General features: G+C 40.2%; 3 protein-coding genes and 1 long non-coding RNA gene across 6 annotated transcripts; 2 read left to right on the top strand and 2 right to left on the bottom strand.

Annotated features, from left to right (window-relative positions):
• Positions 1 to 3,539: 3,539 nt before the first annotated feature.
• Positions 3,540 to 5,410, bottom strand: LOC115684560 (hydrophobic protein LTI6B-like). Of its 2 annotated transcripts, none has more exons than XM_030609334.2 (3): positions 5,177 to 5,409; positions 4,247 to 4,343; positions 3,540 to 3,849 (listed from the first exon to the last, which is right to left on the bottom strand). In XM_030609334.2, the coding sequence occupies exons 1-2, from the start codon at positions 5,264 to 5,266 to the stop codon at positions 4,257 to 4,259; spliced, it is 177 nt and encodes a 58-aa protein (XP_030465194.1). In that variant the 5' UTR covers positions 5,267 to 5,409; the 3' UTR covers positions 3,540 to 3,849; positions 4,247 to 4,256. The 2 variants fall into 2 exon arrangements, with proteins under 2 accessions (XP_030465194.1, XP_056163695.1); XM_056307720.1 differs by lacking the exon at positions 3,540 to 3,849 and adding an exon at positions 3,992 to 4,009 and having other exon boundaries at positions 5,177 to 5,410.
• On the top strand, positions 4,499 to 5,331 carry LOC115684561 (uncharacterized). Its single transcript, XR_008815716.1, has 2 exons — positions 4,499 to 4,833; positions 5,071 to 5,331. It is a non-coding gene; the product is annotated as an uncharacterized LOC115684561 (long non-coding RNA).
• Positions 5,411 to 14,956: 9,546 nt separating the features above from the next.
• LOC130137065 (glucan endo-1,3-beta-glucosidase 13-like) lies at positions 14,957 to 19,091 on the top strand. 2 transcript variants are annotated; one of them, XM_056307791.1, is made up of 5 exons: positions 14,957 to 15,290; positions 16,760 to 16,893; positions 16,972 to 18,034; positions 18,395 to 18,425; positions 18,523 to 19,091. In XM_056307791.1, exons 1-5 carry the CDS (start codon positions 15,236 to 15,238, stop codon positions 18,662 to 18,664), a joined length of 1,425 nt encoding a protein of 474 aa, XP_056163766.1. In that variant the 5' UTR covers positions 14,957 to 15,235; the 3' UTR covers positions 18,665 to 19,091. The 2 variants fall into 2 exon arrangements, with proteins under 2 accessions (XP_056163766.1, XP_056163765.1); XM_056307790.1 differs by having other exon boundaries at positions 14,965 to 15,290; positions 16,760 to 18,034.
• A 661-nt stretch (positions 19,092 to 19,752) lies between these two features.
• On the bottom strand, positions 19,753 to 21,686 carry LOC130137063 (profilin-2). The gene is made up of 3 exons (XM_056307782.1): positions 21,255 to 21,686; positions 20,627 to 20,764; positions 19,753 to 20,137 (listed from the first exon to the last, which is right to left on the bottom strand). Exons 1-3 carry the CDS (start codon positions 21,381 to 21,383, stop codon positions 20,003 to 20,005), a joined length of 402 nt encoding a protein of 133 aa, XP_056163757.1. The 5' UTR covers positions 21,384 to 21,686; the 3' UTR covers positions 19,753 to 20,002.
• Positions 21,687 to 24,310: the final 2,624 nt, after the last annotated feature.

Raw genomic sequence — 24,310 nt, 5'->3', positions numbered from 1 at the left:
GGTTGGTCCATGGTGGGACTAGGGTTGGTAAGTTGAAGCCAAAAATGCCAATTATGCAGATGTCGATGGTTCAGTTTGTGCGTAGGTCGACCATAAACAACACGATACCATGACAAAAGTGCTTTTCCAAAGAAATCCTAGCATCTTCCTCTCTTGTTTTTACTATATGGCTAAGAAAAGCAAAGTACTCCCTCACCTTTAACTCTAGTTAGGGTTTAGAGCAAAACACATCGTTTTGTACGAAGCTAGGAAAAGATAATTATAAAATAGAATCGAAATTAGTGTGTTTCGTTCCTATATTTCAATGGGGGTTGGCGATAGAGAACTAAGATGGGAATTCGAATGAAATTAGACTCAGTGTTGCGTACGTCGCTTAAAAAAGTAGGAAGATGGACATAAATAAGAGTGCAATTAGAAATGAAATTCCTATGCTTTCCGTTCTATCGTTTAATTTGTCGGTTGTTATAATTATGGTCGCGACGGTCTCGAGTGAACTTTTTATTCAAATTTCGTTGCCTGAGATTCGAACCTAGGAGAAGATTATCATGTGTAATTTGGTCAAGTGAAATCGAAAAATAAGGAAAAGATATCCTTCCTTCATTTTCAATGCTGACATCCGTGGCACGTGAATCACCAACTCCCGACGAAATGAATGAATGAATGAATCTTGCGATTACCGCGAAAATGGTTTCATCTTTTTTTCGTGGCACCGATCGCAATTTTTACTTTTTTCATGATAGCACGAGGGCATTTTACTTATTATTCGAATAATTCCCGCATATGTATTTGGCTATTGACAATCTCGAATTTTTATAAAGGTATTGAAATTTTTGGATATTCTCAAAATTAAATTTTCCTGATTGAAAGTCGTTTATTTTAAAGCAAGGATGTTTAGGACCTCTCTAAAGCGGAAGCCTATTTCTCTTTCTCATCGCACTTTTCTTTTTAATTACATTTTTCGAAATTGGTTCCCAATCTCTAATTCCCGTTGTAACTGCCATTCAAACGCGGTGAACGTAAGCTTGCTTTTGCATAATTATCCGGTTATCTGAAAAGACGGAAAATGGAGATGAATTTAGGGTTAGTTTGTTGGAAGAAAAACTGATTTTCGGGAAATTGTTTTTCGACTTTTCAATATTTTGATGACGGAAAACTAATCGATTCATGGAAATTGTTTTCCATGGACTGAAAATAACAAAACTTAAGATCAAGAAAAACAACTTTCCCTTTCGGTAAGAAGGAAATCATTTTTCCTAAATCACCAAACTAATTAAAACTAGTCATTTTCCCTGTTCTTTTATTATGAAAGTTTTCGATGAAACAAACGCACCATGACTCCATTTGTCTTGCAGAAAATGAATTATGCGAATTTTTTTTTTCCAAAAACTGATTGCTCGCATCACCCGATATAATCAGCCAATGAATAATATTTCTATTATCGGTAACAATTTATCCAAACAATTTCGTGAAAGCCGAAAATATTTTTCGTTTATTCATTTATGCAAGCCATACCACTCTCCAGATCATTTCATTTATGTCTTTGCAAAGATGACTCGTAATACTTTATTTTGGCCATCGGGATCTTTTTCAATTCTCGATTTTGATAAGAGTTGTTCTTTGGAGAGCATGGTACGACGAAAGTTGCGAGCTGTAATGTTCGAGCATATCCCACTATTTATTAGGAAATATCATTAAAAAAAATAATCCCAAGTGGGGCTCAATGAACGAAATGGGATTAAAGCACAATACCAAAATCTGCCGACACTCGAGGGCGCCACGTCACGGCTTTTACAAAAGAAATGAATGCCACGATTCAAATCATCGGCACATTGCAGACAACTAATGACGAAATACATATGAAAACGACGACGAAGAGAAAGGAGGACTTCCGACACGTTCGAAGATGATCGAATCGCACAGAAAATCAGCGGGCGGCTGCTGGATTAGAGGGCGCAATTAGCCACTCAAATCTCTGCACCTGTCAAAGAAGGAAAAAGGAAAAAGGAAAAAGAAAAGAAAACTCAGATTTTGTTTGGAAAAAGGAAACCTCGATCCAATTTTTCTGAATGGGGATGGTTTCTTAGTTTGAGGTCGGCGACCTCCGCCGGCCCCGGCTATGGCCGGCGGAGGAAGAGAAGAAAAAAAGAAAGAAAGGAAAAGGAAAAGGAAAAAAAAAAAAAATGAAAGATCTTGTTCCGTGCTTGAACAGCAACTTTCTGCCGCCGGCGGGTATTTTGGCCGGCCGGGGACCCAGGTCCTTATTTGAGACTGATTGGGCACTTTAGACCCTTATTTGACACAATGTTCACTTTGGGTCCTTATTTGAGAATTTAACCCCACTTGGGGTCCTTAATTGGAATTTTCCCAAAGTTTAAGGATCATATTGAATAATTTAAAAGTTTAGGGATGACATTGCACATTAGGTTAAAGTTTAGGGACTATATTGAATAAATTAAAAGTTGAGGGACGACATTGCACATTGGGCCAAACTTCAGAGATCATTTGTGTCATTTTTCCTATTAATCATGAAAATTTGTCCGAAATAAACACACCCTAAATATAGAATTGAAATTGGTGTGGTTTGTTCTCGTTTCTCAATGTGGGTTGACGATAGAGAAATAAGATGGGAATTCAAATGAAGTTAGACTCGAGCATCACACATGTCTCTAAAAAAGTGAGAAGATGAAAAGGAAGTGCAATTGGAAATAAAATTCCTATGCTTTCCATTCCATCCTTTAATTTGTCGGTTGTTGTAATTATGGTCGCGACGGTATCAAATGCACGTTTTTTTTTTTTTCAAATTTCGCTGCCTAAGACTCAAACCTAGGAGAAGATATCCTTTCATTTTCAATGCTAACATCAATGGCACGTGAATCAGCAAGTCCCAATGAAATGAATGAATGGATCATTGCGCTTATCACGAAAACGATCTCGTCTTTTATATGACATTGACCTTACTTTTTCGAGACCACACGAGGAAATTTTACTTTTTATTCGATTATGTATTTGGATATTCTCAAAATTAAATTAATCTTGGTTATGTTATGAAATGCCAATCTATTTTCCTGATTGAAAGTCGTACATTAAAGCAAGGAAATTGTGGAACCCTTTTAAGCGGGAGCCTACTTCTCCTTCTCATTGTCCTTTTCTTTTACATTTTTCGAAATTGGTTACGAAATCTCAAATTCCCCTTCTAACTGCCATTCAACACCAAAAACGTAAGCTTGCTTTTGCATAATTATCTAGTTATTTGAAAAGACAGGAGGTGGAGACGCATTTAGCTTCTGTTTGTTCCGCGAAAAAAAAAAAATTTTAAAACTAATTTTCCGAAATATATCACCCGGTTTGCCTCGTATAATTAGCTAATGAATAATGTTTTCATTATCGCTAATATTTCGTGAACTGTTTTTCCTGCTCACGAACATTCGGGCGTACCCCAATTTTTTCATGAGGAAATCTCAAGTGGGTCGATTAAAGAAATGAATACAATTTTTGTTATCGACGATGACTTATGCCTACAATAATTTCGTAACCGAACGTTCGAGCATATCCTCAATGTTTTTATTAGGAAAAATCTCAAGTGGGGTCGATGAAAGAAATGATATTAAAGCATATCCGAAAAATCTGCCGACAATCTAAAGATCGCCACGTCGCTTTACAGAAGAAAATGAAATGAATACACGACAATACAAATCAACATCACGCTACGCACAACTAACGACGGTGACGAAAACGAAACGAGGAAGAGAAGGGGGACTTCCGACGCGTTCGAAGCTGGTTGGAAATCCCACGATATCCGCGACCGTTGGATGGGAGGCGCGCACGCATTGGCCTCTCACCTATCGCCACCTGTCAAAAAAAAATAAAAATTCAGAAAAAAATACACACGGAAAAAAATCAGATTTTTTTTTAACCCCTAAATTCGCACGTATTACTGGACACGTGTCATTGCAGTGGCTTGGTTTCGAAAAGCGCACACCATCCATACACGTGCCCCGATCTATGATATCTAATTTAAAAAAAAATAAAAGGGAAACAGATAATTAGCGGATTGCCCACCCTGAATCATCATATAAGTTTATCCACCATTTTTTTTGGGTCTCGAAATTTTATCTTCTAATTATTATGTAAGTAATAATCCCTTTTTTTCTTTTTTTTTTTGTTTTCTTTTTGGAACTAATAATATTTTTCGTAATTATATAAATATATATATATAGAGAGAGAGAGAGAGAGAGAGAGAGCTTACTCAATCAAGTTTAGTTCTTGGTAATGGCATAGATGGCATAGATGATGCCAGGAATCCAGCCAAACAGCGTGAGTAGCACACAGATCCAGAACTCCACCTGCATACACATACATTACATAGTCAAAATTCAGTATCAAAAACAAAACCCTCCCAATATAATTTATATATATTCAAAAAATCATAGTCCCCTTTTCCTTTCTTGCTTAAATATTAAGAAACCAGAAAAATAAATAAAAAATAAAAATTTTGCCTCCAAAAGGTAAAGCTTTCAACCCCCACATGAAACTGGCAAAAACCCTACCAGAAAACCAGAACTCTCAAATTCAAGGCAAATTATGTTTCTTTCCCTCTAAATTAAAAGCAAAGTAAAGAGAATGAAAATGGAAAAAACGAGAAGAAAAAAAAAAAAGAGGGAGGGAGATGTGGAATATAAGATCAGAAGTGTGGATCATCACCTTGCGACCATACTTGAGGACAGAAAAAAAAAATTAACAATTTTGCCTCCAAAAAATAAAGCTTTCACCCTACATGAAACTGACAAAAACCCTACTAGAAAAACCAGAACTCTCAGCTTCAAGGCAAATTAAGTTTTTTCTCCCTCTAAATTAAAAGCAAAGTAAAGAGAATAAAAATGGACAAAAAAGAGGAAAAAACAGAGGGAGATGTGGAACATAAGATCAGAAGTGTGGATCATCACCTTGCAACCATACTTGAGTACAGAAAAATAAAAAATTTTGCCTCCAATAAATGAAACTTTCACCCTACATAAAACTGACAAAAACCCTACTATGAAAACCAGAACTCTCAACTTCAAGGCAAACCAGTTTCTTTCCCTCTGAATTAAAAGCAAAGTAAAGAGAACAGAAATGGGAAAAAAGAGAGAAGAGAAAGGGAGATGTGGAGCATAAGATCAGAAGTGGGGATCATCACCTTGCAGCCGAACTTGAGGAAGACACCCAGAGGAGGCAAGATGATGGCGAGGAGGATGTCTATGCAGTTCATCGTGCCCTCGTCCGCCATTTTCTGCTCTTCTTTCCTTCTGCAGAAACCCCTCTTGAACGAGCTTTGAAGAAGATGGGCTGGAAAACAGGGAGATCGAAAGGTAACAGAAGAGAGAGAGATTCAAGGGATATTTGCTGGTGAAAGTGAGCTTGAGATACGTGATCGAGGGTCGTTCTTATAGCCTATAGGGGGCCTCGGGCGCCACGTGGCGCGCATGCTGGGGCTTTGCTTCTTGGGCTTTTGCTCCTTTTATTAATCTGTTCGTTAAATTATTCTCTCATATGGATGGATGAATTGGGCCCTTTTTTTTCTTTTCGAATGGTTCGAATTTCAAACTTTTCCTTTTGAATTTCAAACTTAGGAAAGCATTTCTTTTTTTTTTTTGCTTGCCCAAGAATCATGTACAGCTCATGATCATTATTAATAGGATGAAGATGTGTTCATGGTGATCCCACAACCCCCATGTGCATGGTTGCCCCCTCCATTGGATTTAGGGTGTAATTGGACCACATCATCTGATTTCCGTCTTCTAGAGCTTGAGCCCGTGAAAGAAACCCGATTCATATGTTTCTTAATTTGAATGATTATTCGAGTAGATTTTCTTAGTTTGAGTGGTGATTTAACTTGAGTGGATTTCTTGAAAAGGGTTCCTAACGGTAACATTCAATTGCACGACGCGCTCGTGAATTCTATCCTAGAGAAATCGCAAGTGTTTTGAAACCAATGAATCTTGCATGAGATCTTGTGAGTTTCTTTGAGAGATTGAAAGGTAATTTTGTGAGAATTGTGAGCGCTAAACATTATGTGAGTTATTGAGTATAATTAAAAGTTAGGAAATAGAGAGAGTGTTTGACTAATCAAGTATGGTTGTAATTTCCATGGAATTGCTTTATTGCTCTCTTCGTGAAGTGAGTCGCATTGACCGAATTACTCAAAATCCAATATAAGGTTTATTTCCTCGTTTTGTTTATTTTATTATTTAGTCGCTTATTGATTGATAGAATCGTGACTATCTTGATCCCATTGCACAGATGCTGATCGTTTCAGTTCTAAATTTTCCAATTTTGCCAACATGGTCCTAAACCTTCGCGCAAAACTCCAAATAGTCTTTCCGGCAATTACTGCCGGAAATTGCTGACGTGGCATCCACTAATCGCCGGACATCCTAGAACAAGTTGCAAGAAAAACTACATTCGAATTCCACACAAATATTTAGTTACGTTGGCAAAATTATAAAGTTTTGAACCGAATTAATTAGTAATTTTCGTTTTTCTCTTCGCGTGCGCATTCATTATTATATTTTTCCTTATTAGATACTTCGAATGAGCATCCCGATGACATAATAAACATATATATTTCCCGTTGTTATCGAGATGATAATGGTAAATTACAAAAAAGAAAAAAATGTTGTCATCTACTCTCGAGCCTTGGGTAAATGTGGGGGCCGGCCCATGTTGGGAATTCCTCTGGGAGCTGCACAAACCTTGGCCTCTTTATTTGTCCAGTTCATCGTAATCTTTAAGATCCTCCTCGCATCGTATGCGTCCGAATGTAACCCTTTTTTTTTTCCACAAAAAAAGAGAGAATCGACGTATAAACTACCAAAGAAAAGAAGCCGATTTGATGATGAGAATAGCATAATCCGCCAGCTACGTTGAAACTTTATAAAACGAGGGTTTTTGAAGTCTTGAGTAAGTCCAAGCATGATTTTTTTTGTTTTGAAACAAGGGGTGGAATCATTGAAGGAATTATTGGATACTCCATGAGTGAGAATGTACTCCAATCTCTTGTGTGCACATGTGAGGCGTGAATTATAAATAAAAAAAGAGGAGCGTTCACATTCGAGACGTGCATGAACGTCGAAAGGAACGGTCGATGTACGCTCTGATCGGTTAATTTAATGTCCTCAATTTTCGAGTGAAATCGGACCGCATTAGAGGAAATGAGATCTCTTTCGCCCTCGTATCTCCAATGTTTGCAAAATGAGGCATTTCGAATGTTCGACCCATGGTGTCGATAGAATATGACCGGCTGAAAATGCCGATACGGCGTAAGGTCGCATGTTATTGAGATCTTGAGTCGATCGTATATTCTCGACTTGATCGAATCTTGAAAATTCTCACAGAACACTGGTTGTGCAATGTCGACGACAGATTAGATGAAGCAAGATCTCCCCGCCCTCTTATCTTCAATGTTCCCAAAAACGAGGCCATTTCGAGTGTCCGACCCATGGTGCCAATAGAATACGATTGGGATGAAAATGCCACGCGACATCGAGATTTCAACTTGATCGTATGTCCTCGACTTGATCAAATCTTGAAAAATTCTCACAGAGCACCGAGCTCATTTCATCCGCTTATCGGGTTTCGATCATTGTGGAACCGAACCCGTCCCAACTTCATCAACGACATGATTTTGTTCTCAAATAAATGCAGCTCAGTCGAGTCACTCTAGGCTAAAATTCATTTAATTATTTATTTTTCGGTCAATCTAGGCCGAAATTAATTGACTTTTATCTAATTGTTTTTTTTTTGGGTCGGAACTTTTATCTACTTTGCACGCAAGCCAACAAAAATTATCCAATTTCAATTTTAGTTTCTGTGAAAAAAAAAAAACCAAATTATCCAGAAAAGCGAAGTCACGTGTACTTCGTGCTTGGTGCTTCTTGGATAACGGCGGCCGCGGACGGCGACGATCTGGACGGTGCACGTGCACCGACGGCTCGAACGTGGAGGACGTGCTCCGGCACGTGACCGGACCGTCTTCTTCTATACGTTCTTCTCTTGTCGTTCCAAAAGACACATAAATAAATAAATAGATAGATAGATAGATAAATAAAATCTATTTATGGAAATTATTGTTTATAACCGGACAAGAAGGAAGTTGCCACCGGCCCGACCTCCCACGTTGTGCCAGATACGTCCTGTGGAATTTCCCTTTTTCTCCCCCTTTTTTTCTTTTGTTTTTTTAAAGTAAAGGGAAAGATGGGTGGCAGCATGGAAAAGGGTGATTAGACAGTTGTTTAACTTTAAGACACCGATTAATTTGCTTAATTAATTGCACCAAAAGTGTGTTGCAAGATCTTGGATTCGTGCATCTGGACAGCTCCACAACGCTGGCTTCTTGATTTTCGGGGTTTAGTTTATTAACTATATGGTGCGAGATACGATGAGATATGTAACGACTTAGTGCTGGGGAAAATTGTCTAAAAAGTCATGAGCTTAGTGCATTTTTGCTAATTTGATCTTAAATATTTTCATGGTTTGCCGATTGAGTCCATTCGGTCAATTTTGGCTGAAAATCACTAACGTGGACACCGGCCGTCCAATGTGGAACAATCAACACTAATGTGATCAATTTTTAATAAATATTTTAATTTTGTTCGAATTGATTTTTTTATTTTATTTTATTTTTCTACTTCCCTTCTTCCTCTAGCAGGTCGCTAAAGGCCGGTGAGGCTTTCTGGTCTCTAGCGAATCTCGCCCTGCTAGCACTCGCCTTTGATCGGTCGCCAAGGCTCGGCGACAGGGTAGAGGAGGAAGGGAAGAAAAAAATAGAAAGAGAAAGAAAGGAAAAATGAAACAAAAAAGGAAAAAAGAAGAGAAAAAAAATCAAAAAAAATCAAAATATTATTAGAAATTATCCATGTCAGTGCCGGCCTTGTCATGTAGGACGGTCGGCATCCACGTTAGCGATTTTCGGTAAAAATTGACCGAATAGACTCAATTGACAAAATATGAAAAGATTTAAAATTCAATTGACACAATTAAAAAGCTTAGAACTGAATTGGCAAATAGGCTTAAGACTTTTTATATAATTTTTCTCATTGATGCCTTATTAGGAGAAAGATGCACAAAAGAGACTATTTTGCGTTGGTCTTTTCGAGCTTTTGCAAAGCTTATTTGGAGATAATTGATCAGTTTTGGAATGTGGATGTTTTTTTGTTTAGGATGAGGTGGGGATGCAAAAGAGGCTGTTTCATTGCTGGTATTTTTCCGATCTTTTTGCGAAACTAATTTGGACCTAATCAATCAATCAATCAACTAATTTTGGAAATGTGAAACTTATTTGATTAGGATGAGGTGGTGATGCAAAAGAGACCGCTTCATACTGGCCTTTTTCTAGCCTTGCCAAAGCTAATTTGGAGCTAATTAGGTAATTAAATTTGGAATGTCAACTTTTGTGTTTGTTTAAGATGAGATGGTGATGCAAAAAGAGACTTTTCATTGTGGGTCTTTTTCCAGCTTTTCCATAGCTAATTTGGAGCTAATCAAACAATTAATTAAATTCTGATATGTCAATTTTATTTGTTTAGGATGAGGTGGGGATTAAAAAAAGAGACCGTTTCATGTCGGCCTTCTCGAGCTTTTGTAAAGATAAGTTGGAGATAATTAATTAGTTAATTAATTTCGGAATGCAGATTCTATTTGTTTTAGGATGAGGTGGTGATGCAAAAGAGACTGTTTCACATGGGCCGTTTCGAGCTTTTGCAAGGCTAATTTGGAGCTAATTAAACCATTGATCAATCGCGGAATGTCGATTTTATTTGTTTAGGAGAAGACGTGGATGCAATTCGATCGGGAAAAACAACGGAGTTAATATGGGGTAGGAAAAGTCCATTCACAAGGCTATCCGTTTTCAAATTACAAGGGCGAAACCTTTGGTCAACCTCGATTTTTTCAAAAGAAAAAGTTTTTCATTTCGATTTACATAAAAGTAGATGCGATCAATGGGCGGGTTCAGGCAAGTGAGATCATATGAAAGCCCGTTCGCAAGAATTCCTATTATCAAAATACAACGGCGAAACCTATATTCGACCCTTTTATATCATTTTACTTGTTTGGGATGAGGTGGGGATGCAATTTCATTGGGAAAAAAACAATGGAGTTAAGATGATGTGGGAAAGCCCATTCACGAGAGAATACCTATTATCAAAATACGAGGGCGAAACCTATTTTTTCAGCCCCTTTTTTTTTTTTCGTAAAGAAAGTTTTTCTTTTATGTCAATTTATATAGAGGTAGACGTGATCAATGGACGTGTTAGACAAGTGAAATTATAGCTCCGGTCGTCTAGCCCGGCCGAGTCGGGGCCTAGCTTCGAGTTTAATAGCCTTGGCCTAGTACAAATTTGAAGAATTGGTTTATAATTGTGTTGAGTTTTGATGGGTTTCAAACTTAGAGAATGTGTTGCATCCCCCCCACCTCCAACTGCAATCTGATTTGCAGCTCGAAGTGCACCGAATGGGATCGGACACATTCATCGAGCGGACTGGGCTTGGGCAAGTCTTGAGTGAATCCCGGGCTTCATTTTGGGCCTTATCTGCATTGAATCTGTGCTATATGATGAACAGATGTCTGGACCCATATTGGCCCTTCACACATGCGGTCCGGGATCCTAAGGTCGGGTCGGGTTGATCGACCCGAGTCGAGCCGATACCGATTCGTTACTCGAGCTCGAACTAGAACGAAGCTTGATCATCGAAGCCGTGCGCGATAAAGATTGATCTTTACTGCTCGACTTGACCGGTTGGGATGGAGGACTTGATATGCTCGAGCGGCTCGACTCCGAGCCAGAAAAAGTTTCGACTTGCCTTGTCATTTCTCTTAGTGTGCAAACTAGGAGTCACGCATGAGAGCATGAGCGGACACATTACCATCAATCTCAAGTCTACTGTACGGTTATCAATTTAATCCTGAACTTTTATGTCAAATTATGCGGTTCTTCCGGCTAATTTGCGCCTAAAAATGTTGAAGTGGTGCGACAATCATCGTCAGCCATCCTATATAGTGCAATTAGGCATCTAACGAGGAAGAACTGCATTGAAGGTGGTTCTGCATATTGTTTTGAATTCATTTTTCCTTTCCTTTCCTTTCTCTCCTCTTTTTTTTCCAAGCTATTGTTCGTCTCCTTCCTTATCGTGGCTGCCGCTGCAAATTTTCCGGTCACTGCCGCCGAAAACTCGTCACTGCCATTCACCGACGACTCGACCGCTACCATCAAAATCAAACTCGGCCACCGCCATTGCGTTTCTTTCTCTCTCTCTCTCTCCCCCTCTCCCCGTGTGGCCGACCTCCATTAATGAAGCTTGCTTCCTGTGATTGAGGCGCCACACCTCACTTGAGGTTGCTTGCCTCACATATGTGGTCTATGGGCTTGGAGGTTCTAGCAGAGCTGGACCCGGTCTTCTCGATGGGCCCTAACCATGTCTACCCCCCTCCACCACGTGCTTGCCGTCGAACCCCGGCTCGTCTTCTTCGTGCATATGAAGAACTGCCATCCGTTCGTACCCGGCACCGTGTGTTTCCTCGTGACGTTCTCATCTTTAAACTCGGACCTATGGATCGGCTCCCCGCCGTTCCCTTGCCAGCGGTGAAGTTGCTGCCTTGGCACATGATTTTCGGGATCATGCGGTGGAACATCGACCCCTTGAAATGGAGCGGCTTCCTGTTGCAGTCGACGCCCTTCTCACCGGTGTAGAGCAATAGGAAGTTCGCCGCGGCGCACGGGGCAGTGTCCATGAAGAAGACTATAGGGAAAAAGATGAAAGTTGCGTAGAAAAGGATAAAAGAGAAGAAAGGGATAAAAGAAAAATAAAATAAAAAATCAGAAAAATCTTAAAACGACGTCAATTCGTGATAATTCATCCACGCCAAATACCGATCATGTCACGTGTCATGTAGAACGGTCGGCGATGATTAGACCGCCACATCGGCATGCTTAGGTGTAATTGCTTAGAGAACCCACATTGGAAATTTACGGAAAAAGTTCAGGACTAAATCGGTTTTCGTATAATAAGTTTAGAGGTTTAATTTGGTATCTTTGTCCCGACCACTTCATATGCGGACAAAGATTTTCAAAACAACCGACGAGGCAATTGGATTATCTATCGATTCGAGACCAATCACTACCGTTGGAGATTGGCACTTTTTTTTTTGGTGGAAAATGAAGATGGTACTTGAAGGGGCCTAACACATGTGAAAATTTCTTTATGAATAGTCTAATGCGTGTGGGAGTGTTGAGGATGAGGTAAGGGAGGAATAAAGCGACAAAACAACGGACAAAGGTAAAAAGCATATCGGTTGTTGCCCTTTTGGACTGAAAGGTAAGTGCAGATGCAACGGAGCCCGTGCTGACGCAGGAATGTATGGTGCAACCTCTCTATTATGTCGGTTTGACAAGTTTGAAAAAAATTTGAGATCTTGTGTTTTTGGGTCAACTTTTTCTTTTTGAGATTTGGCTCTCTTTCATTTTTCCCTCTAGACTCCTTATTAATTTTGTATATGAAATTAGTGCTTCTGTTTTTTGAATTATTTTATCCTATGATTGCTTCTTTATGCGGTTGATCGGGATATCCCATTTTGGGATTTTGATTTGCACGGAGTCAATTGTTCAACACGGGTTAGGATTAATTTCCAGATCCAATTTGACCAGACCCGTATGTTTGACTGGAGACACTGTTTCTCAAAGGGAAAACGACGCTAATGGTTCTCGAACTCTGGTGCGATGTGTAATGTCGTTCCCGAATATTTAATTTATTCACTATGGTCCATAAATTGTATGTAGATGTTTGATGTTATCCTTTCGTTTGCTCAAGCGACAAATCAGACGTTTTTTGATGACATGGATCATTATACACCGGGATGAAATTCAAAAACAAAATCAGTTAACATGTTCATCTTTTTATCCATCTATGTTAAAAAAGGAAAAAAGAAATAGGACGTTAAGATGTCCATCGATATTTGATGACACGGATTATTTTATATATATATATTGATTTGAGACAATATCTTACTTGAATAATCCACGCGTAAGTATTGTTTTTGTTGTCCACCATTCAAGGTCAACAAGTTGAAAACTGCATGGGCAGATTCCGTCAGACATTGAACATTTTCATACAATTTGAAAACTAAATTGGAACATATACTAATACTTCATGGATTATATTGAACAAGTTAAAAATTTAGGGATGACATTGCACGTTAAAGTCCTATTTGATAACCATCCCGTTTTTCTATTTTTCTGTTCTTTTATTCCCTAGAACAGAAAAATAACAGGAATCCGTTTAGTAATCTTAGTTGATAAGGGTCTGTTTGGTAACGTTTATGTTCCTGGGAACAATTTCTGTTCAGAAATAGTTTTTTCTAATTATGTTCCCGGGAACAGTTTCTGAGCTAAAAAGCGCGTTTAGTAACTGCACAAAATTTCCATTCCCGGAATAGAAAAAGAACAGAAATGCATTCGGTACAACCTTAAAAATTTTTACTCTCAATTTTTTCATTTAATTATAAAATGTGAATAGAGACTCAACAATTTTTCATGTTTGGATAAAATCGGACTAGAAATAGAGTCATAATATATTATGATATAGAATTGGATGACCTTAATACAATCATAAAGAAAATTACTCCTTATAAACAAAGCAAATACCGGATGGTGGTTGAGGAAATTACAGTTTAGGGGTTTAGAGTATTGGGATTTCGGGTTTGGAGTTTTGGGGTTTGGGGTTTATGGTTTTAGGATTTTTGTTTTAGGGTTTCGGGTTTTGAGTTTTGGGTTTAGGGTTTTAGGGATTCGGGTTTTGGGTTTTTGGGCATGGCTATAGGGTTTAGAGTTTAAGGTTTTAGGGTTTAGTGTTTTGGGTTTAGGGTTTGGAGGTTTGGGGTTTAGGGTTTTGTAGTTTAAGGTTTTAGGGTTTGGGGTTTAATGTTTCGGGTTTTAGGTTTTAGGGTTTAGGTTTTGGGGTCTAGGGGTAGGGTTTTAAGGTTTCGGGTTTTAGGTTTAGGGTTGAGGTATTGAGATTTAGGATTTAGGGTTTTAGGGTTCAGGGAATATATTTGGAACATAATCAAAAAGTAAAAAAAATCTATGTCTTTGCTCTCAGGAACAATTTCTGAAACAATGTCATTTTTTTTTTCCTCCCTTCTTCTTTGTCCTCTAGTAGGATGTCGGGCCTTGGCGATGGTCGGCGAGGTCGACCTCTCCCAGCCGCCAGTGAAGCTTGCTTGAGGCCGGCCCTTGTCCTTGGCTGGTTGCCGCCCATCGCCAAGGCCTGGCAACCTGCCAGAGGAGAAAGAAGAAGGGAGGAAAAAAAAAATTCAAAAAAATCTCAGAAAATTATTTAAAAAAATCAAAATAAATCTCAAGTGAAAAAAATTTATAGGGTCATACCAAATCCTTTTTTGCTCTTTTTCTGATTTCGAGAATAGAAATTTTGTATAGTTAATAAGCGTGTTCTTTTGCTAAAAAACGTGTTAAGAGCATAGAAATAAAAAAATTATTTTTGAAAAGGAATTATTAAAAATGTTAATAAACGGATCCTAAACCTTAATACGAGGTTCCCATTTGCGCTAATTTTTTTCGTTTTTTTCAATTCCCAAATCCCACGCAACACGAGCGAGAAAGGACAGACATGCCACAAAGCCAGGGGGCGTACCCGAGGCGCACCCGATTCAAATCCAATTGAGAAAACCATCTGAAGTCCGGTCCCTCCTCTCTCAGCCTTCCCCGTACGTCCGGTCCCCCAATACACGCTCGCCACCGGTGTCTCCCTCCCCGTCTGCAAAACTCTCTGACACATACGCATCCGCATCCGCATCACCCCCCTTATTTACAGAAACTACCACCACACCACGATCAGACGCGAGCAAGTGACCACAAGACTTACGCTACGCCGGGCTCACCACGCCCATCACCACGTCCATCATATCTCTTTGCTCAGTACAGTGTTTGAGTCAAGACCCTTGACCCCTTCTCGAGCTCTGCATCTTAATCAGCAAAAAGCTTTTGTTTTCCGCACAGAGAGAGAGAGAGAGAGAGAGAGAGAGAGAGACAGAGACGCGGTTCTCAAGGAGGGGAACGTTGGAACGGCATTTAGCTGAAGTGGGTCTCTCGGGAATAAAGCGAAAGGCTTGTCCAGAATTCTCTCGGAGACGCAGAGAGGTAGAGAGAGAGAGAGAGAGAGAGAGAGAGAGAGAGAGAGGGAGCAAATGGGGAGAGGGTTCAGGCTCATCTTCGCCACTTCGCTGTTGCTCATGCTTCTGGGTTCGTCTCTCTTCTTGAATCTTGATTCCTTTTCTTCTTCCACCCTCAATCTTCAATGGGTTCGCTTTTTCTCGGCTGTCCTTGTGATTGATGCATGTACTGCTTGTAGTCTCTTCGCTTGCTTGTCTGCAGTGTTGATCTTTCGGTCTCCTGCCATTTCTAAACCATTTGAAAAGGCTTGAAAAAAGGAAGCGGGAGCCGCTACCATCTTGGACCTCATCTGGGTAGCTTTTAGCTTGTCTGCATTCAGCTCTTGAAGTCGCTCAAGTTTGCATTTTTTTTTTCCCTCGTCTTGATACATTTTGTGTTTGGGGACGTGCAATGCGTGCACTGTCTCTCTCACCATTCAAAATGATGGCTTGGTTTCGTCACACTTCATCGTGACGTGTGCTCTGGGACATTAACTTGATCTCTTCTCTTGCCCTCGATCACTTGCTCTAATCAGTGTTGACGCTATGCTCTGCATTCATGTTTATGGTAAGGAGGCAGACTCTCATTCTTGCGTACAGCTGGAAGTTCAATTATTAACTTAGCTGACCCACCTCATAGATTGCATAGAATCTCATGTGGACCAACCTACCTCCCTCTGAGAGAGAGAAAGGCGCAGGCTTATAGGCTAAGCGCATATCTTGACTGTGAAAGGCATGGGCAAATTTTGTGGAAGAAAGGGGAAAAAAATATTTAGTAGCATCTGCAGATTACTGGATCTTGTCTACTCATGTGCACACTGTGTTTTGGGAGAAACTAGGGATTTACAAACATGGAAGGCAGTGAGGAATACTTTTGGCAAGGCACTGATTGGTAATGTGATGGACAAAGTGGTCTAAATATTTGTCTGAACCGCCAACCCCTAGAATAAGAGCAATGCCAGGTATACTAGGACAAGAAAATTGGTATATTAAGTAAGTGACAGACTGGAAGTGGGCATTTGAAGGAGTTTATTATATTCAACAAGCACTAGTGATTTGCCTCATCATCTAGTATAACGATTTTTTTAAACCTATCTTTGTGTACCTAGCATTTCTCCAAAAACAAAGCCTCAAGCTTTTCTATTTGAGAGGGATGCTGAAATATGAGTCTTGCAGTAAATAGTGTATGGAATGTTTTTCTGTAATAGAAGTGCCAAAGAGGGTGCAGAGAAAGTATTGTATTATACTTATCTCGCCACCCTCATGTTAGCTAATTGGTTGCCCCATTTATTTAAGCTAATGATTAGTCAGTAGCGGATTCTCTACTATGCATTAGATAGAGTTGAGTTGATTTCCATCGAAGTTCTTATGGTATAATGATTGGTCCAAGTAGATCAACCATTTCTCAAGTATACCCAAACATCATCTCCATACCTTGTCAAATTTATAGTGCTCGACACGTGTGACCATCACCAGATGTTTATAACACTTAATTCTCTTTTGGCCAATTCCCGACACTTCATTTGAGCGAGTAATTTGGGCCCTTTTTCCTCGTGGCAGACCTGTGCAGAGGAAGCACTATCGGAATTTGCTATGGTAGAAATGCGGATGACCTCCCGACACCCGACAAAGTGGCGCAATTGGTTCAGCTTCATAACATCAAGTACCTCAGGATTTACGACTCTAATATTCAGGTTCTCAAGGCCTTTGCAAACACAGGAGTTGAGCTCATCATTGGTATTCCAAACTTAGACCTATTGCCGTTCTCTCAGTTCCAATCAAATGCCGACACTTGGCTGAAGAACAGCATCCTCCCATATTATCCTGCCACGAAGATCACGTACATTACTGTCGGTGCGGAGGCAACAGAAACTTCCAGCAATGTCACTGCCCTTGTGGTACCGGCGATGCAATACATCTTTACAGCCTTGAGAAAAGTCGGTCTACACAAAAGAATCAAAGTCTCCACGACCCATTCCCTTGGAGTTCTATCGAGATCCTTTCCGCCCTCAGCAGGTGCTTTTAGTAGTAACTATGCATCTTTCTTGAAACCCCTTCTGATATTTCTTGCTGAGAATCAATCTCCTTTCATGATCGATATCTATCCTTACTATGCCTATCGAGATTCGCCAAACAATGTCTCTCTAGACTATGCCCTGTTCGAGTCGTCCTCGGAAGTGATTGATCCAAACACCGGGTTGCTCTATACTAACATGTTCGATGCCCAGGTTGACGCTCTTTACTTTGCCCTCATGGCTTTGAACTTCCGGACGATAAAAATCATGGTCACTGAAACAGGATGGCCATCTAAAGGTTCTGCTAAAGAAACTGCTGCAACTCCAGATAATGCTCAGACTTACAATACAAACTTGATCCGTCATGTGATTAATGACACGGGAACTCCTGCGAAGCCCGGTGAAGCGTTGGATGTGTATATCTTCTCGCTTTTCAATGAAAACAGGAAGCCTGGTTTGGAATCTGAGAGAAACTGGGGGCTATTTTATCCTGATGAGACAAGTGTGTACAATTTGGACTTCACTGGAAGAGGCTCCGTAAATGTGATAACCGGAGCTAATATTACCAGCTCTAACAGAACAACGTGGTGCATCGCTTCGTCTAATGCATCGGATATGGACTTGCAGAATGCCATAAACTGGGCCTGTGGACCAGGAAATGTGGACTGTTCTGCAATTCAACCCAGCCAACCGTGTTATGAGCCTGACACCTTGGTTTCTCATGCTTCTTTCGCCTTCAACAGTTACTACCAGCAAAATGGCGCTACAGATGTTGCTTGTAGCTTTGGAGGGGCAGGATTAAAAGTCGACAAGAACCCAAGTATATCTCTTCTTTGTCACCCGTTAAAGCATAATCTCTATTCCCACTTCTTTATGTTTCATCTATGCTGGAATTTAAGTGACCTCTTTGTAATTTGAGTTGGTCGAAGAGGCGTTGGTTCAGGGATAATAACACGAACGTTTAACGTAACAAGTTGTGGAACTTCCATGTTTCAAACTTGATTTAGGAGAAGTTATCATTTTTCCTCCTAACATGTATGTTAGTTTTCTCTGGATGATGATCATACCTGATTTAGGATGCTAGCGCAACTTAGCTTCTACTTTCAAATGTTTTCTCTTAATATCTAACTGAGTTTCGGGCAATGCTAATTGGAGCTTTTGGTTGTTTGTTGTGTATCAGGTTATGACAAGTGCATTTATGTGACTGCCGGGTAAATATCCATTTGCAATTTCAACTCCCTAACATTTTAAGCTTGATAATCCTTGCACTAATGCTTGATTTCCTTGTCCTTTGTAAACTCAATGCAGGAGCAACAAAACCGCTACAAGCAATGCTACGGCCATTTCTTCACATTCTTCCTCCCAGGCAGGTGAAGTCCATATCTCGGCATTAAGCCACACTATTATGACATTTTTCCTGTTATTTATTTTGATCATCGGCAACGTCTAAAGAATCATGGGGAACTCCTCAAAGAGGCTGTGACTAGAATGTGGAAGTCTTTCCACTTTATATGGATGTATCTGTGGGGGAAAAAGAATTACCATTTTTGTTCATCTGTCCAAATGACTCTGTTGAGTGCAATTTGGGCCCCTAGTTTTGCATTACCATGTCAATAGAGGAAATGCGTCTTCATGGAAAATTTATGTGTACAAATGGCCCAAGCTGGTTCTTCTTTGTAAGGATTTTGGTGGACCATCTAGTAGTCCTACGTAATTGTAAAAGTGAAAGGGGCTGCGGTAGCGAACTCATGCAAGTGATGCTAGTCGCAAAATGTGAAAACTCAAAAAGGTGTAAAGGATTTTGCCTATGTCTTGGATTTAACTGAAGCTAGTGGCAAAATGTGAAATCTCAAAAGGTTTGGAGGATTTTGTCTTTATGTCTTGGATTAACTGAGGTGGTCGATGTACTGTCTTATGTCGAGGCTCTCAAGAGGTAAACAGCAGTTTGTCGTTGGATCATTTTTGGTTATCGGATGACTTGTGTTCGGATAAGACCGTTCTACACACCCTGCCCCGGTTTGAAATTCTATGTTTTGCTGATTTCTTCGATCGTTAGCTGATCCAAACGTTGGTCTTCTTGAATGACTTGACTTAATGAAGCATCCCCAATGTGCTCTCAAAGGGAAAAATGAAGTACATGATAATTAGGATATGATGAATTGAATAGCTGAAAAGGATGGCAGAATCATTATAGAAAACGAGAAAGGGCTGTAAGGATTTATACTTAAAATGGCACTGAGTTGCAGTGGGGAGGAAAATAATTTATGATTGACAATTATCAGGATGAAGCTCTTGCATCTGAATTCTGACGGGCTGATTGTTACGAGAGTAATTGATTTGAATTACATTTTGCTGAAAGTTTGTGCCGGCTTGTACAAAAGAATTCGAACGGTAGACAGAAATCGGAACGAACATGATCATGTTTTCATGTCTTTGCAATTGCTTCCGTTTGTTGGGAGTCTAGGACGAGAAGTTATTATGCATCAACATGTCAATGCATCAACATTGCTCTCATCGACAAACATGAATATCAAACGCAGTCAAAACTTGAAAATCTATTGCCAGCACCGTAAACCCCAAAGAGGAAAAGGTTGATACAATATATGAAGTGTCGTATGTGAAAATCAAGGGAAACAAGCCAAGAACACCCGGGGAACGAAATACCTTACGGCCACACGGTCATTTCGCGCAACTTGTTGATCCAGGATGCGCAAACTCAGATGCGGAAGATGAGCCAAAAAGCTAGACCGCGGACCGGGATACCGGATGGATGGAGTTGAGCAGAGGCCTACAGGCCCTGATCGATCAGGTAATCTCCGAGCCTCTCGACGATCATGTTGCACTGTCCTGGAGTCACAGGTTCCTCGTAGACCCCGAAAACTAGAGCTTGCCCGGTTTTCTTGATTGTAATGCCTCCAGATCCCTGTTGCATTAGAACGCCCTTGAGTAACATAATAGATATGAGAAAGCCATTCCAACCCTTGGAAACAGCTAACAGGACTGGAAAAACATGGACCACCGTGAGAAGAAAATAAAAGGTCTGGGGTGTGCTGCAGGAACAAATTCACCCTTCTGATCCATATGAACAGCCCCACAGGACAGCTAGCCCAATAACGCAGTTTTGATATTCTTTATCCTTAACTTCACTAAACAACTGGAGGAAGGAATGGCCTCGTGAAGGCTTGACAGACACCTAAAGGAGGCTCGGGAAATCCTCTGGAGCACCCAAGAAAAAGCAGTGCAAGATCCTAGGAAGTCTTTGTCTTGACAAATGAAGGTTAAATCAACTGACCCATTTATTGATATTCAAATCTGAGCTCTCTCGATCAAGTTAGCCTTCTACAATGTCACTCGCTCTACGGAAAAGGGAAAAAGATCGAAGATGCGATACGATGAACAAATTTTACTTCACCTTCTTCCCGCGAATGACGACGCCGGGCTCCCCCTGAATAACCATGTACTTGGTGCCGCCAAGATGCAAACCTGTCGGGGCGAGATGACCCGGTTCCTCGAAATCTTTCAGAATGCCAGCAATCTCTGGAGCCTTGAACTGGAAGGGGAAACAAAATGCCAGAAATACTTAGAGCAGCTAAGAGAGACAGTTTAATTAAGTCAGAGCATGCCAAAAAGTTCTATCTTTCTCATATTGCATGATTCTACATCATCATTTCAAGCAATTAGCAGTTCACACGAGCTCCTCACGCTAGCTCTGCTGGAAAGCAAGGCAGCAATCTCATTTCGGTTTTTTCGTTATCAAAAAGTTGACGCAGACACAACATGTTCGTAACGTTTAGAACGAGTCGACGCAGATTGATCTGATCGCGGCCAATGCATATCGTTTATTCATCTGCACGAACGTCGATAGAGCGACCGGCTCGCGAGGCGATCAGATCGGTCAGCCGGGATGGAAGACAGGAGAAATTTCAAAGAAGCCACCGGAAAAAAAGCCGCGAGAGATCCGATCCGATCCGATCCGATCGAAACGCTTCAGTTAAACACAAGCACACAAAAGCATGAGCCATGCATGCAGAGAGACAGACCTGGGGGAAAGTGGAGCTCTGAGCCCAGACGCTGCCGTCGAGGCCAACGATGGCGGCGGCGGAGAGGTGCTGGCCCTGGCCGTCGATGTCGCACATGAGGTGATCGTCGACGTAGGTTTGCCACGACATGGTGTGTGTGTACGTGCGTGCGCGCGCTCTCGCTCAAATCTCACTCTCTACAAGAATCAGGTCACGCTTCCACTTTCGTCTTTTGATTCGGGAAGTGGGGGAAGAGCTTCGGGCTTTGAATTTGCAGAGCTAGAGCTAGAGATAGAGAGAGAGAGAAGCGGATGTGAGTGGCGTGGGATTGATGCTCTCTCCACCGCCCGTTGGGGCGGCGATTTCTCACGTCCGCCCTTGACGTTCGGAGCTTGGACGGAGGACCCTCCGTTTCTCTCTCTCTCTTTCCTCTTCAGATTGTCTTTAATTAGGTCATCACCTTTTTTTAGTTAGGCCTTTTTTTTACACTAGACTTGGATTAGTATTTTTTTCTTTTTTTACATATATTTCGCTTTTAACGGAACGAAAATTCCCTCTGAAATTATGATTTCCGGGTGAATAATAGATACTTAAAACGACGAGATCATTCGGGAATGCGCATTGAATGCCGAGATTGCGCGTTGAATTTCCGCCGGTTAAGTTTCGTATAGGCGACATTGGCAGTATGTCGTTTTGAAAATCGCCACGTGTCATTTTTTAATTATCCTCCTGGAAACTATTTTACAAAGAGTCTTAATAAGATCATCTCTTAGTAAATTATATACACTCCAATGCCACAAAATAAGATGAGAAATTAGAAGAAGGGTATTTTCATAAAATAAGATGACAAAAATTGACCAAGGAAAATGATCACTTATGCATCTAAATCAAAGTAGTTTTGATGGAGAACGGAGGTAAATACTAGTGTCTTCCCCATTGGCGAAAACGAGTCACATATGCCCATTTCTTAGGTTAAACTCCGTTTCTCCTCTAAACAATAGCAAATAGCTGGCCGGGCGAAAATTGGAGGTCATGCATTTGAATTTCACTAATTGCGTAAAAACTACTGGGATTAGGACCACGCGACAAGTCAAAGTTCAAGTTTAACTGGTTCGTAGGGCTTGCAGTGCATTTCCCGAGCTTCCAAGTAGTCAGGTCTCCACGTTCGTGCCCTTAGATTATAAAAAAAGAATCCACTCGTTTATCTTATTATTTTTTTTGAGCAATTAATTGAAAACTTTTTTATATGTTGAATTGCTCCTCTAAGCATTATAAGGAGAAGAATGGGCCTGTAATATAAACCCCCACCCACTAATCGGCCCAAAGACAAAAGCCGATTGATTAGAACTAGTGGGCATCTCGTTTTTTACCTCGAGGATCAAAAAGATGCTAACTTGTATGGATACATATAGGTCAAGAATGTCAACTTATATTTAAGGAGCACTTCTTATACATTTTTTGTAATTGTAGAAGACCAAGAGAAAACAAAACTCACTGTGATACATAGACAATTTTTATGTCTATCCTTTCAAAATAAAATATAATAAAATATAAAATACTATAATAATCTAACATTTCTGTCAATTTTTTTTACTGACGCGAATGGTTAAGCGGGAAAACTTGTTTTACTAAAACCAGGTGCTACGACAACCTTTGCCAAGTCTAAATAATGTCGACCACCAGATCCGCCTGTCTGCAATATCGACCCCTTACATTGCTAAATTCCTTCGCTATGAACTTATCTAGTCGATACTTATGCCGTTCCTTTTCTTGCTATCTTCTCGGGGTACAAGATAGACCATGCTTTCGCAACTTCAGCTGTAAGCGTACGCGGCGTTTTTAATGGAGGAGGGGGGGCCTTACTATAGACAACGAATTGAAACCGCTAGAAACTAGTACATGATGCCATAATTTCACTATCCAAACACTACTATAGCTATGAAAGTACATATAATAAAACTTTAGAGTGAGGAGAAGTTCCTTCAAGGAGATTGTTCAACTGTCTATTCCGACAGAAAGAGAAAAGTGCTGTCCCTCATTTCATGGGAGAAGAGCGAGAACACCAAGCACGGTCTTCTAATTCTATCTGCCTAAATCATGTGAAAAAGCAAAAGAAATCTATTTGCCTAGGACCCCATTTGAAATGACCGATGTACGCAAAGTCTAACAACTCTGATGACCCCCAAAAGCTTCTTTAACATTGCCCCCAAAAAGAGAATAATTATATTGGTCATGTTAACGAGTATTTCCGAGATACTTATTAATCACACTAAATACATAATAATTCACTTTTCAAAGCACGATTATGCATGACCCAAAATAGTCTGTGTATTGAAAATTGAAAAGTTTCCTTATTTAGTTGCTTGGCAGATATTTCGAGAATTCTCGTTAACAAAAATCCCAATTATTCATTCGAGTGGACTGAGCCAAAAGCTTTTGCTCTAAAGAAAACATCCACATGGGGAGACAGTCAATGAGAACATCAATAATTCCTTTTACCTACATTATTATGATCACATTGACATGCTTTTGTGGAGGGTCCTTCTTCCCTAGTCCATTATTAATCGATCAGGTTTAACTACCATCAATTCTAGGGTTTCTTTATCCAGTTTCTTTAATCTGGTTTAGTACAAATTGGTTTTGCTAATTAGCATCATATCATAATTAAGGGAATTGTAGGGTCCACATTCATGAGGTTTGGGAGGCTTGTGAGCACCACAGTAGTTGATCCTAATCACGACAAAGTAGTGAAGTTGCCCCCACCATAAAAGCGATGCCTTTTATCAAACTTCATGGTCATGTCATGGTGGCGTTTGCTTGACTAAGCAGTCATTCTTGTCATCCAGGTCATTAGTAAAGGTGAGATTTAGAACAAAACTTGATTAAATTCTTTTTTGACCAATTTATAATTCTAGAAATCTCGTCATCATATCAAGAATACCTTTACACGGTCTGCCTTCTTGGATTATTGATAATCTCACGTAAGTCGAGGTGTCGTTCTGTACACGACACCGTGAGAGACAGTGCAAGCTGAGATGATATTTATGCTTGAGTTAGCGTTCGCGCATGCCCCTCCA

Source organism: Syzygium oleosum, unplaced genomic scaffold (genome assembly GCF_021117445.2).
Source record: "Syzygium oleosum isolate NSW1041296 unplaced genomic scaffold, Sole_v2.1 Sole_v2.59, whole genome shotgun sequence".
NCBI classification, from domain to species: Eukaryota; Viridiplantae; Streptophyta; class Magnoliopsida; order Myrtales; family Myrtaceae; genus Syzygium; species Syzygium oleosum.
The sequence above is the reverse complement of the archived record's forward strand: the minus strand, read 5'-3'. Positions and strand labels throughout refer to the sequence as shown.

Bases quoted from the DNA above. Each gene is read 5' to 3' on its own strand.
- LOC115684560 (XM_056307720.1), bottom strand. From the start codon at position 5,266: ATGGCGGACGAGGGCACGATGAACTGCATAGACATCCTCCTCGCCATC. The intron at 4,344-5,176 runs GTGATGATCCCC...ATGTGTATGCAG, and splicing joins TCCTCAAGTTCGGCTGCAAG to GTGGAGTTCTGGATCTGTGT.
- LOC130137065 (XM_056307790.1), top strand. From the start codon at position 15,236: ATGGGGAGAGGGTTCAGGCTCATCTTCGCCACTTCGCTGTTGCTCATG. The intron at 18,035-18,394 runs GTATATCTCTTC...GTTGTGTATCAG, and splicing joins AAAAGTCGACAAGAACCCAA to GTTATGACAAGTGCATTTAT. The intron at 18,426-18,522 runs GTAAATATCCAT...AACTCAATGCAG, and splicing joins TGCATTTATGTGACTGCCGG to GAGCAACAAAACCGCTACAA.
- LOC130137063 (XM_056307782.1), bottom strand. From the start codon at position 21,383: ATGTCGTGGCAAACCTACGTCGACGATCACCTCATGTGCGACATCGAC. The intron at 20,765-21,254 runs GTCTGTCTCTCT...TTCCCCTTCCAG, and splicing joins AGAGCTCCACTTTCCCCCAG to TTCAAGGCTCCAGAGATTGC. The intron at 20,138-20,626 runs GTGAAGTAAAAT...CTAATGCAACAG, and splicing joins TCGTCATTCGCGGGAAGAAG to GGATCTGGAGGCATTACAAT.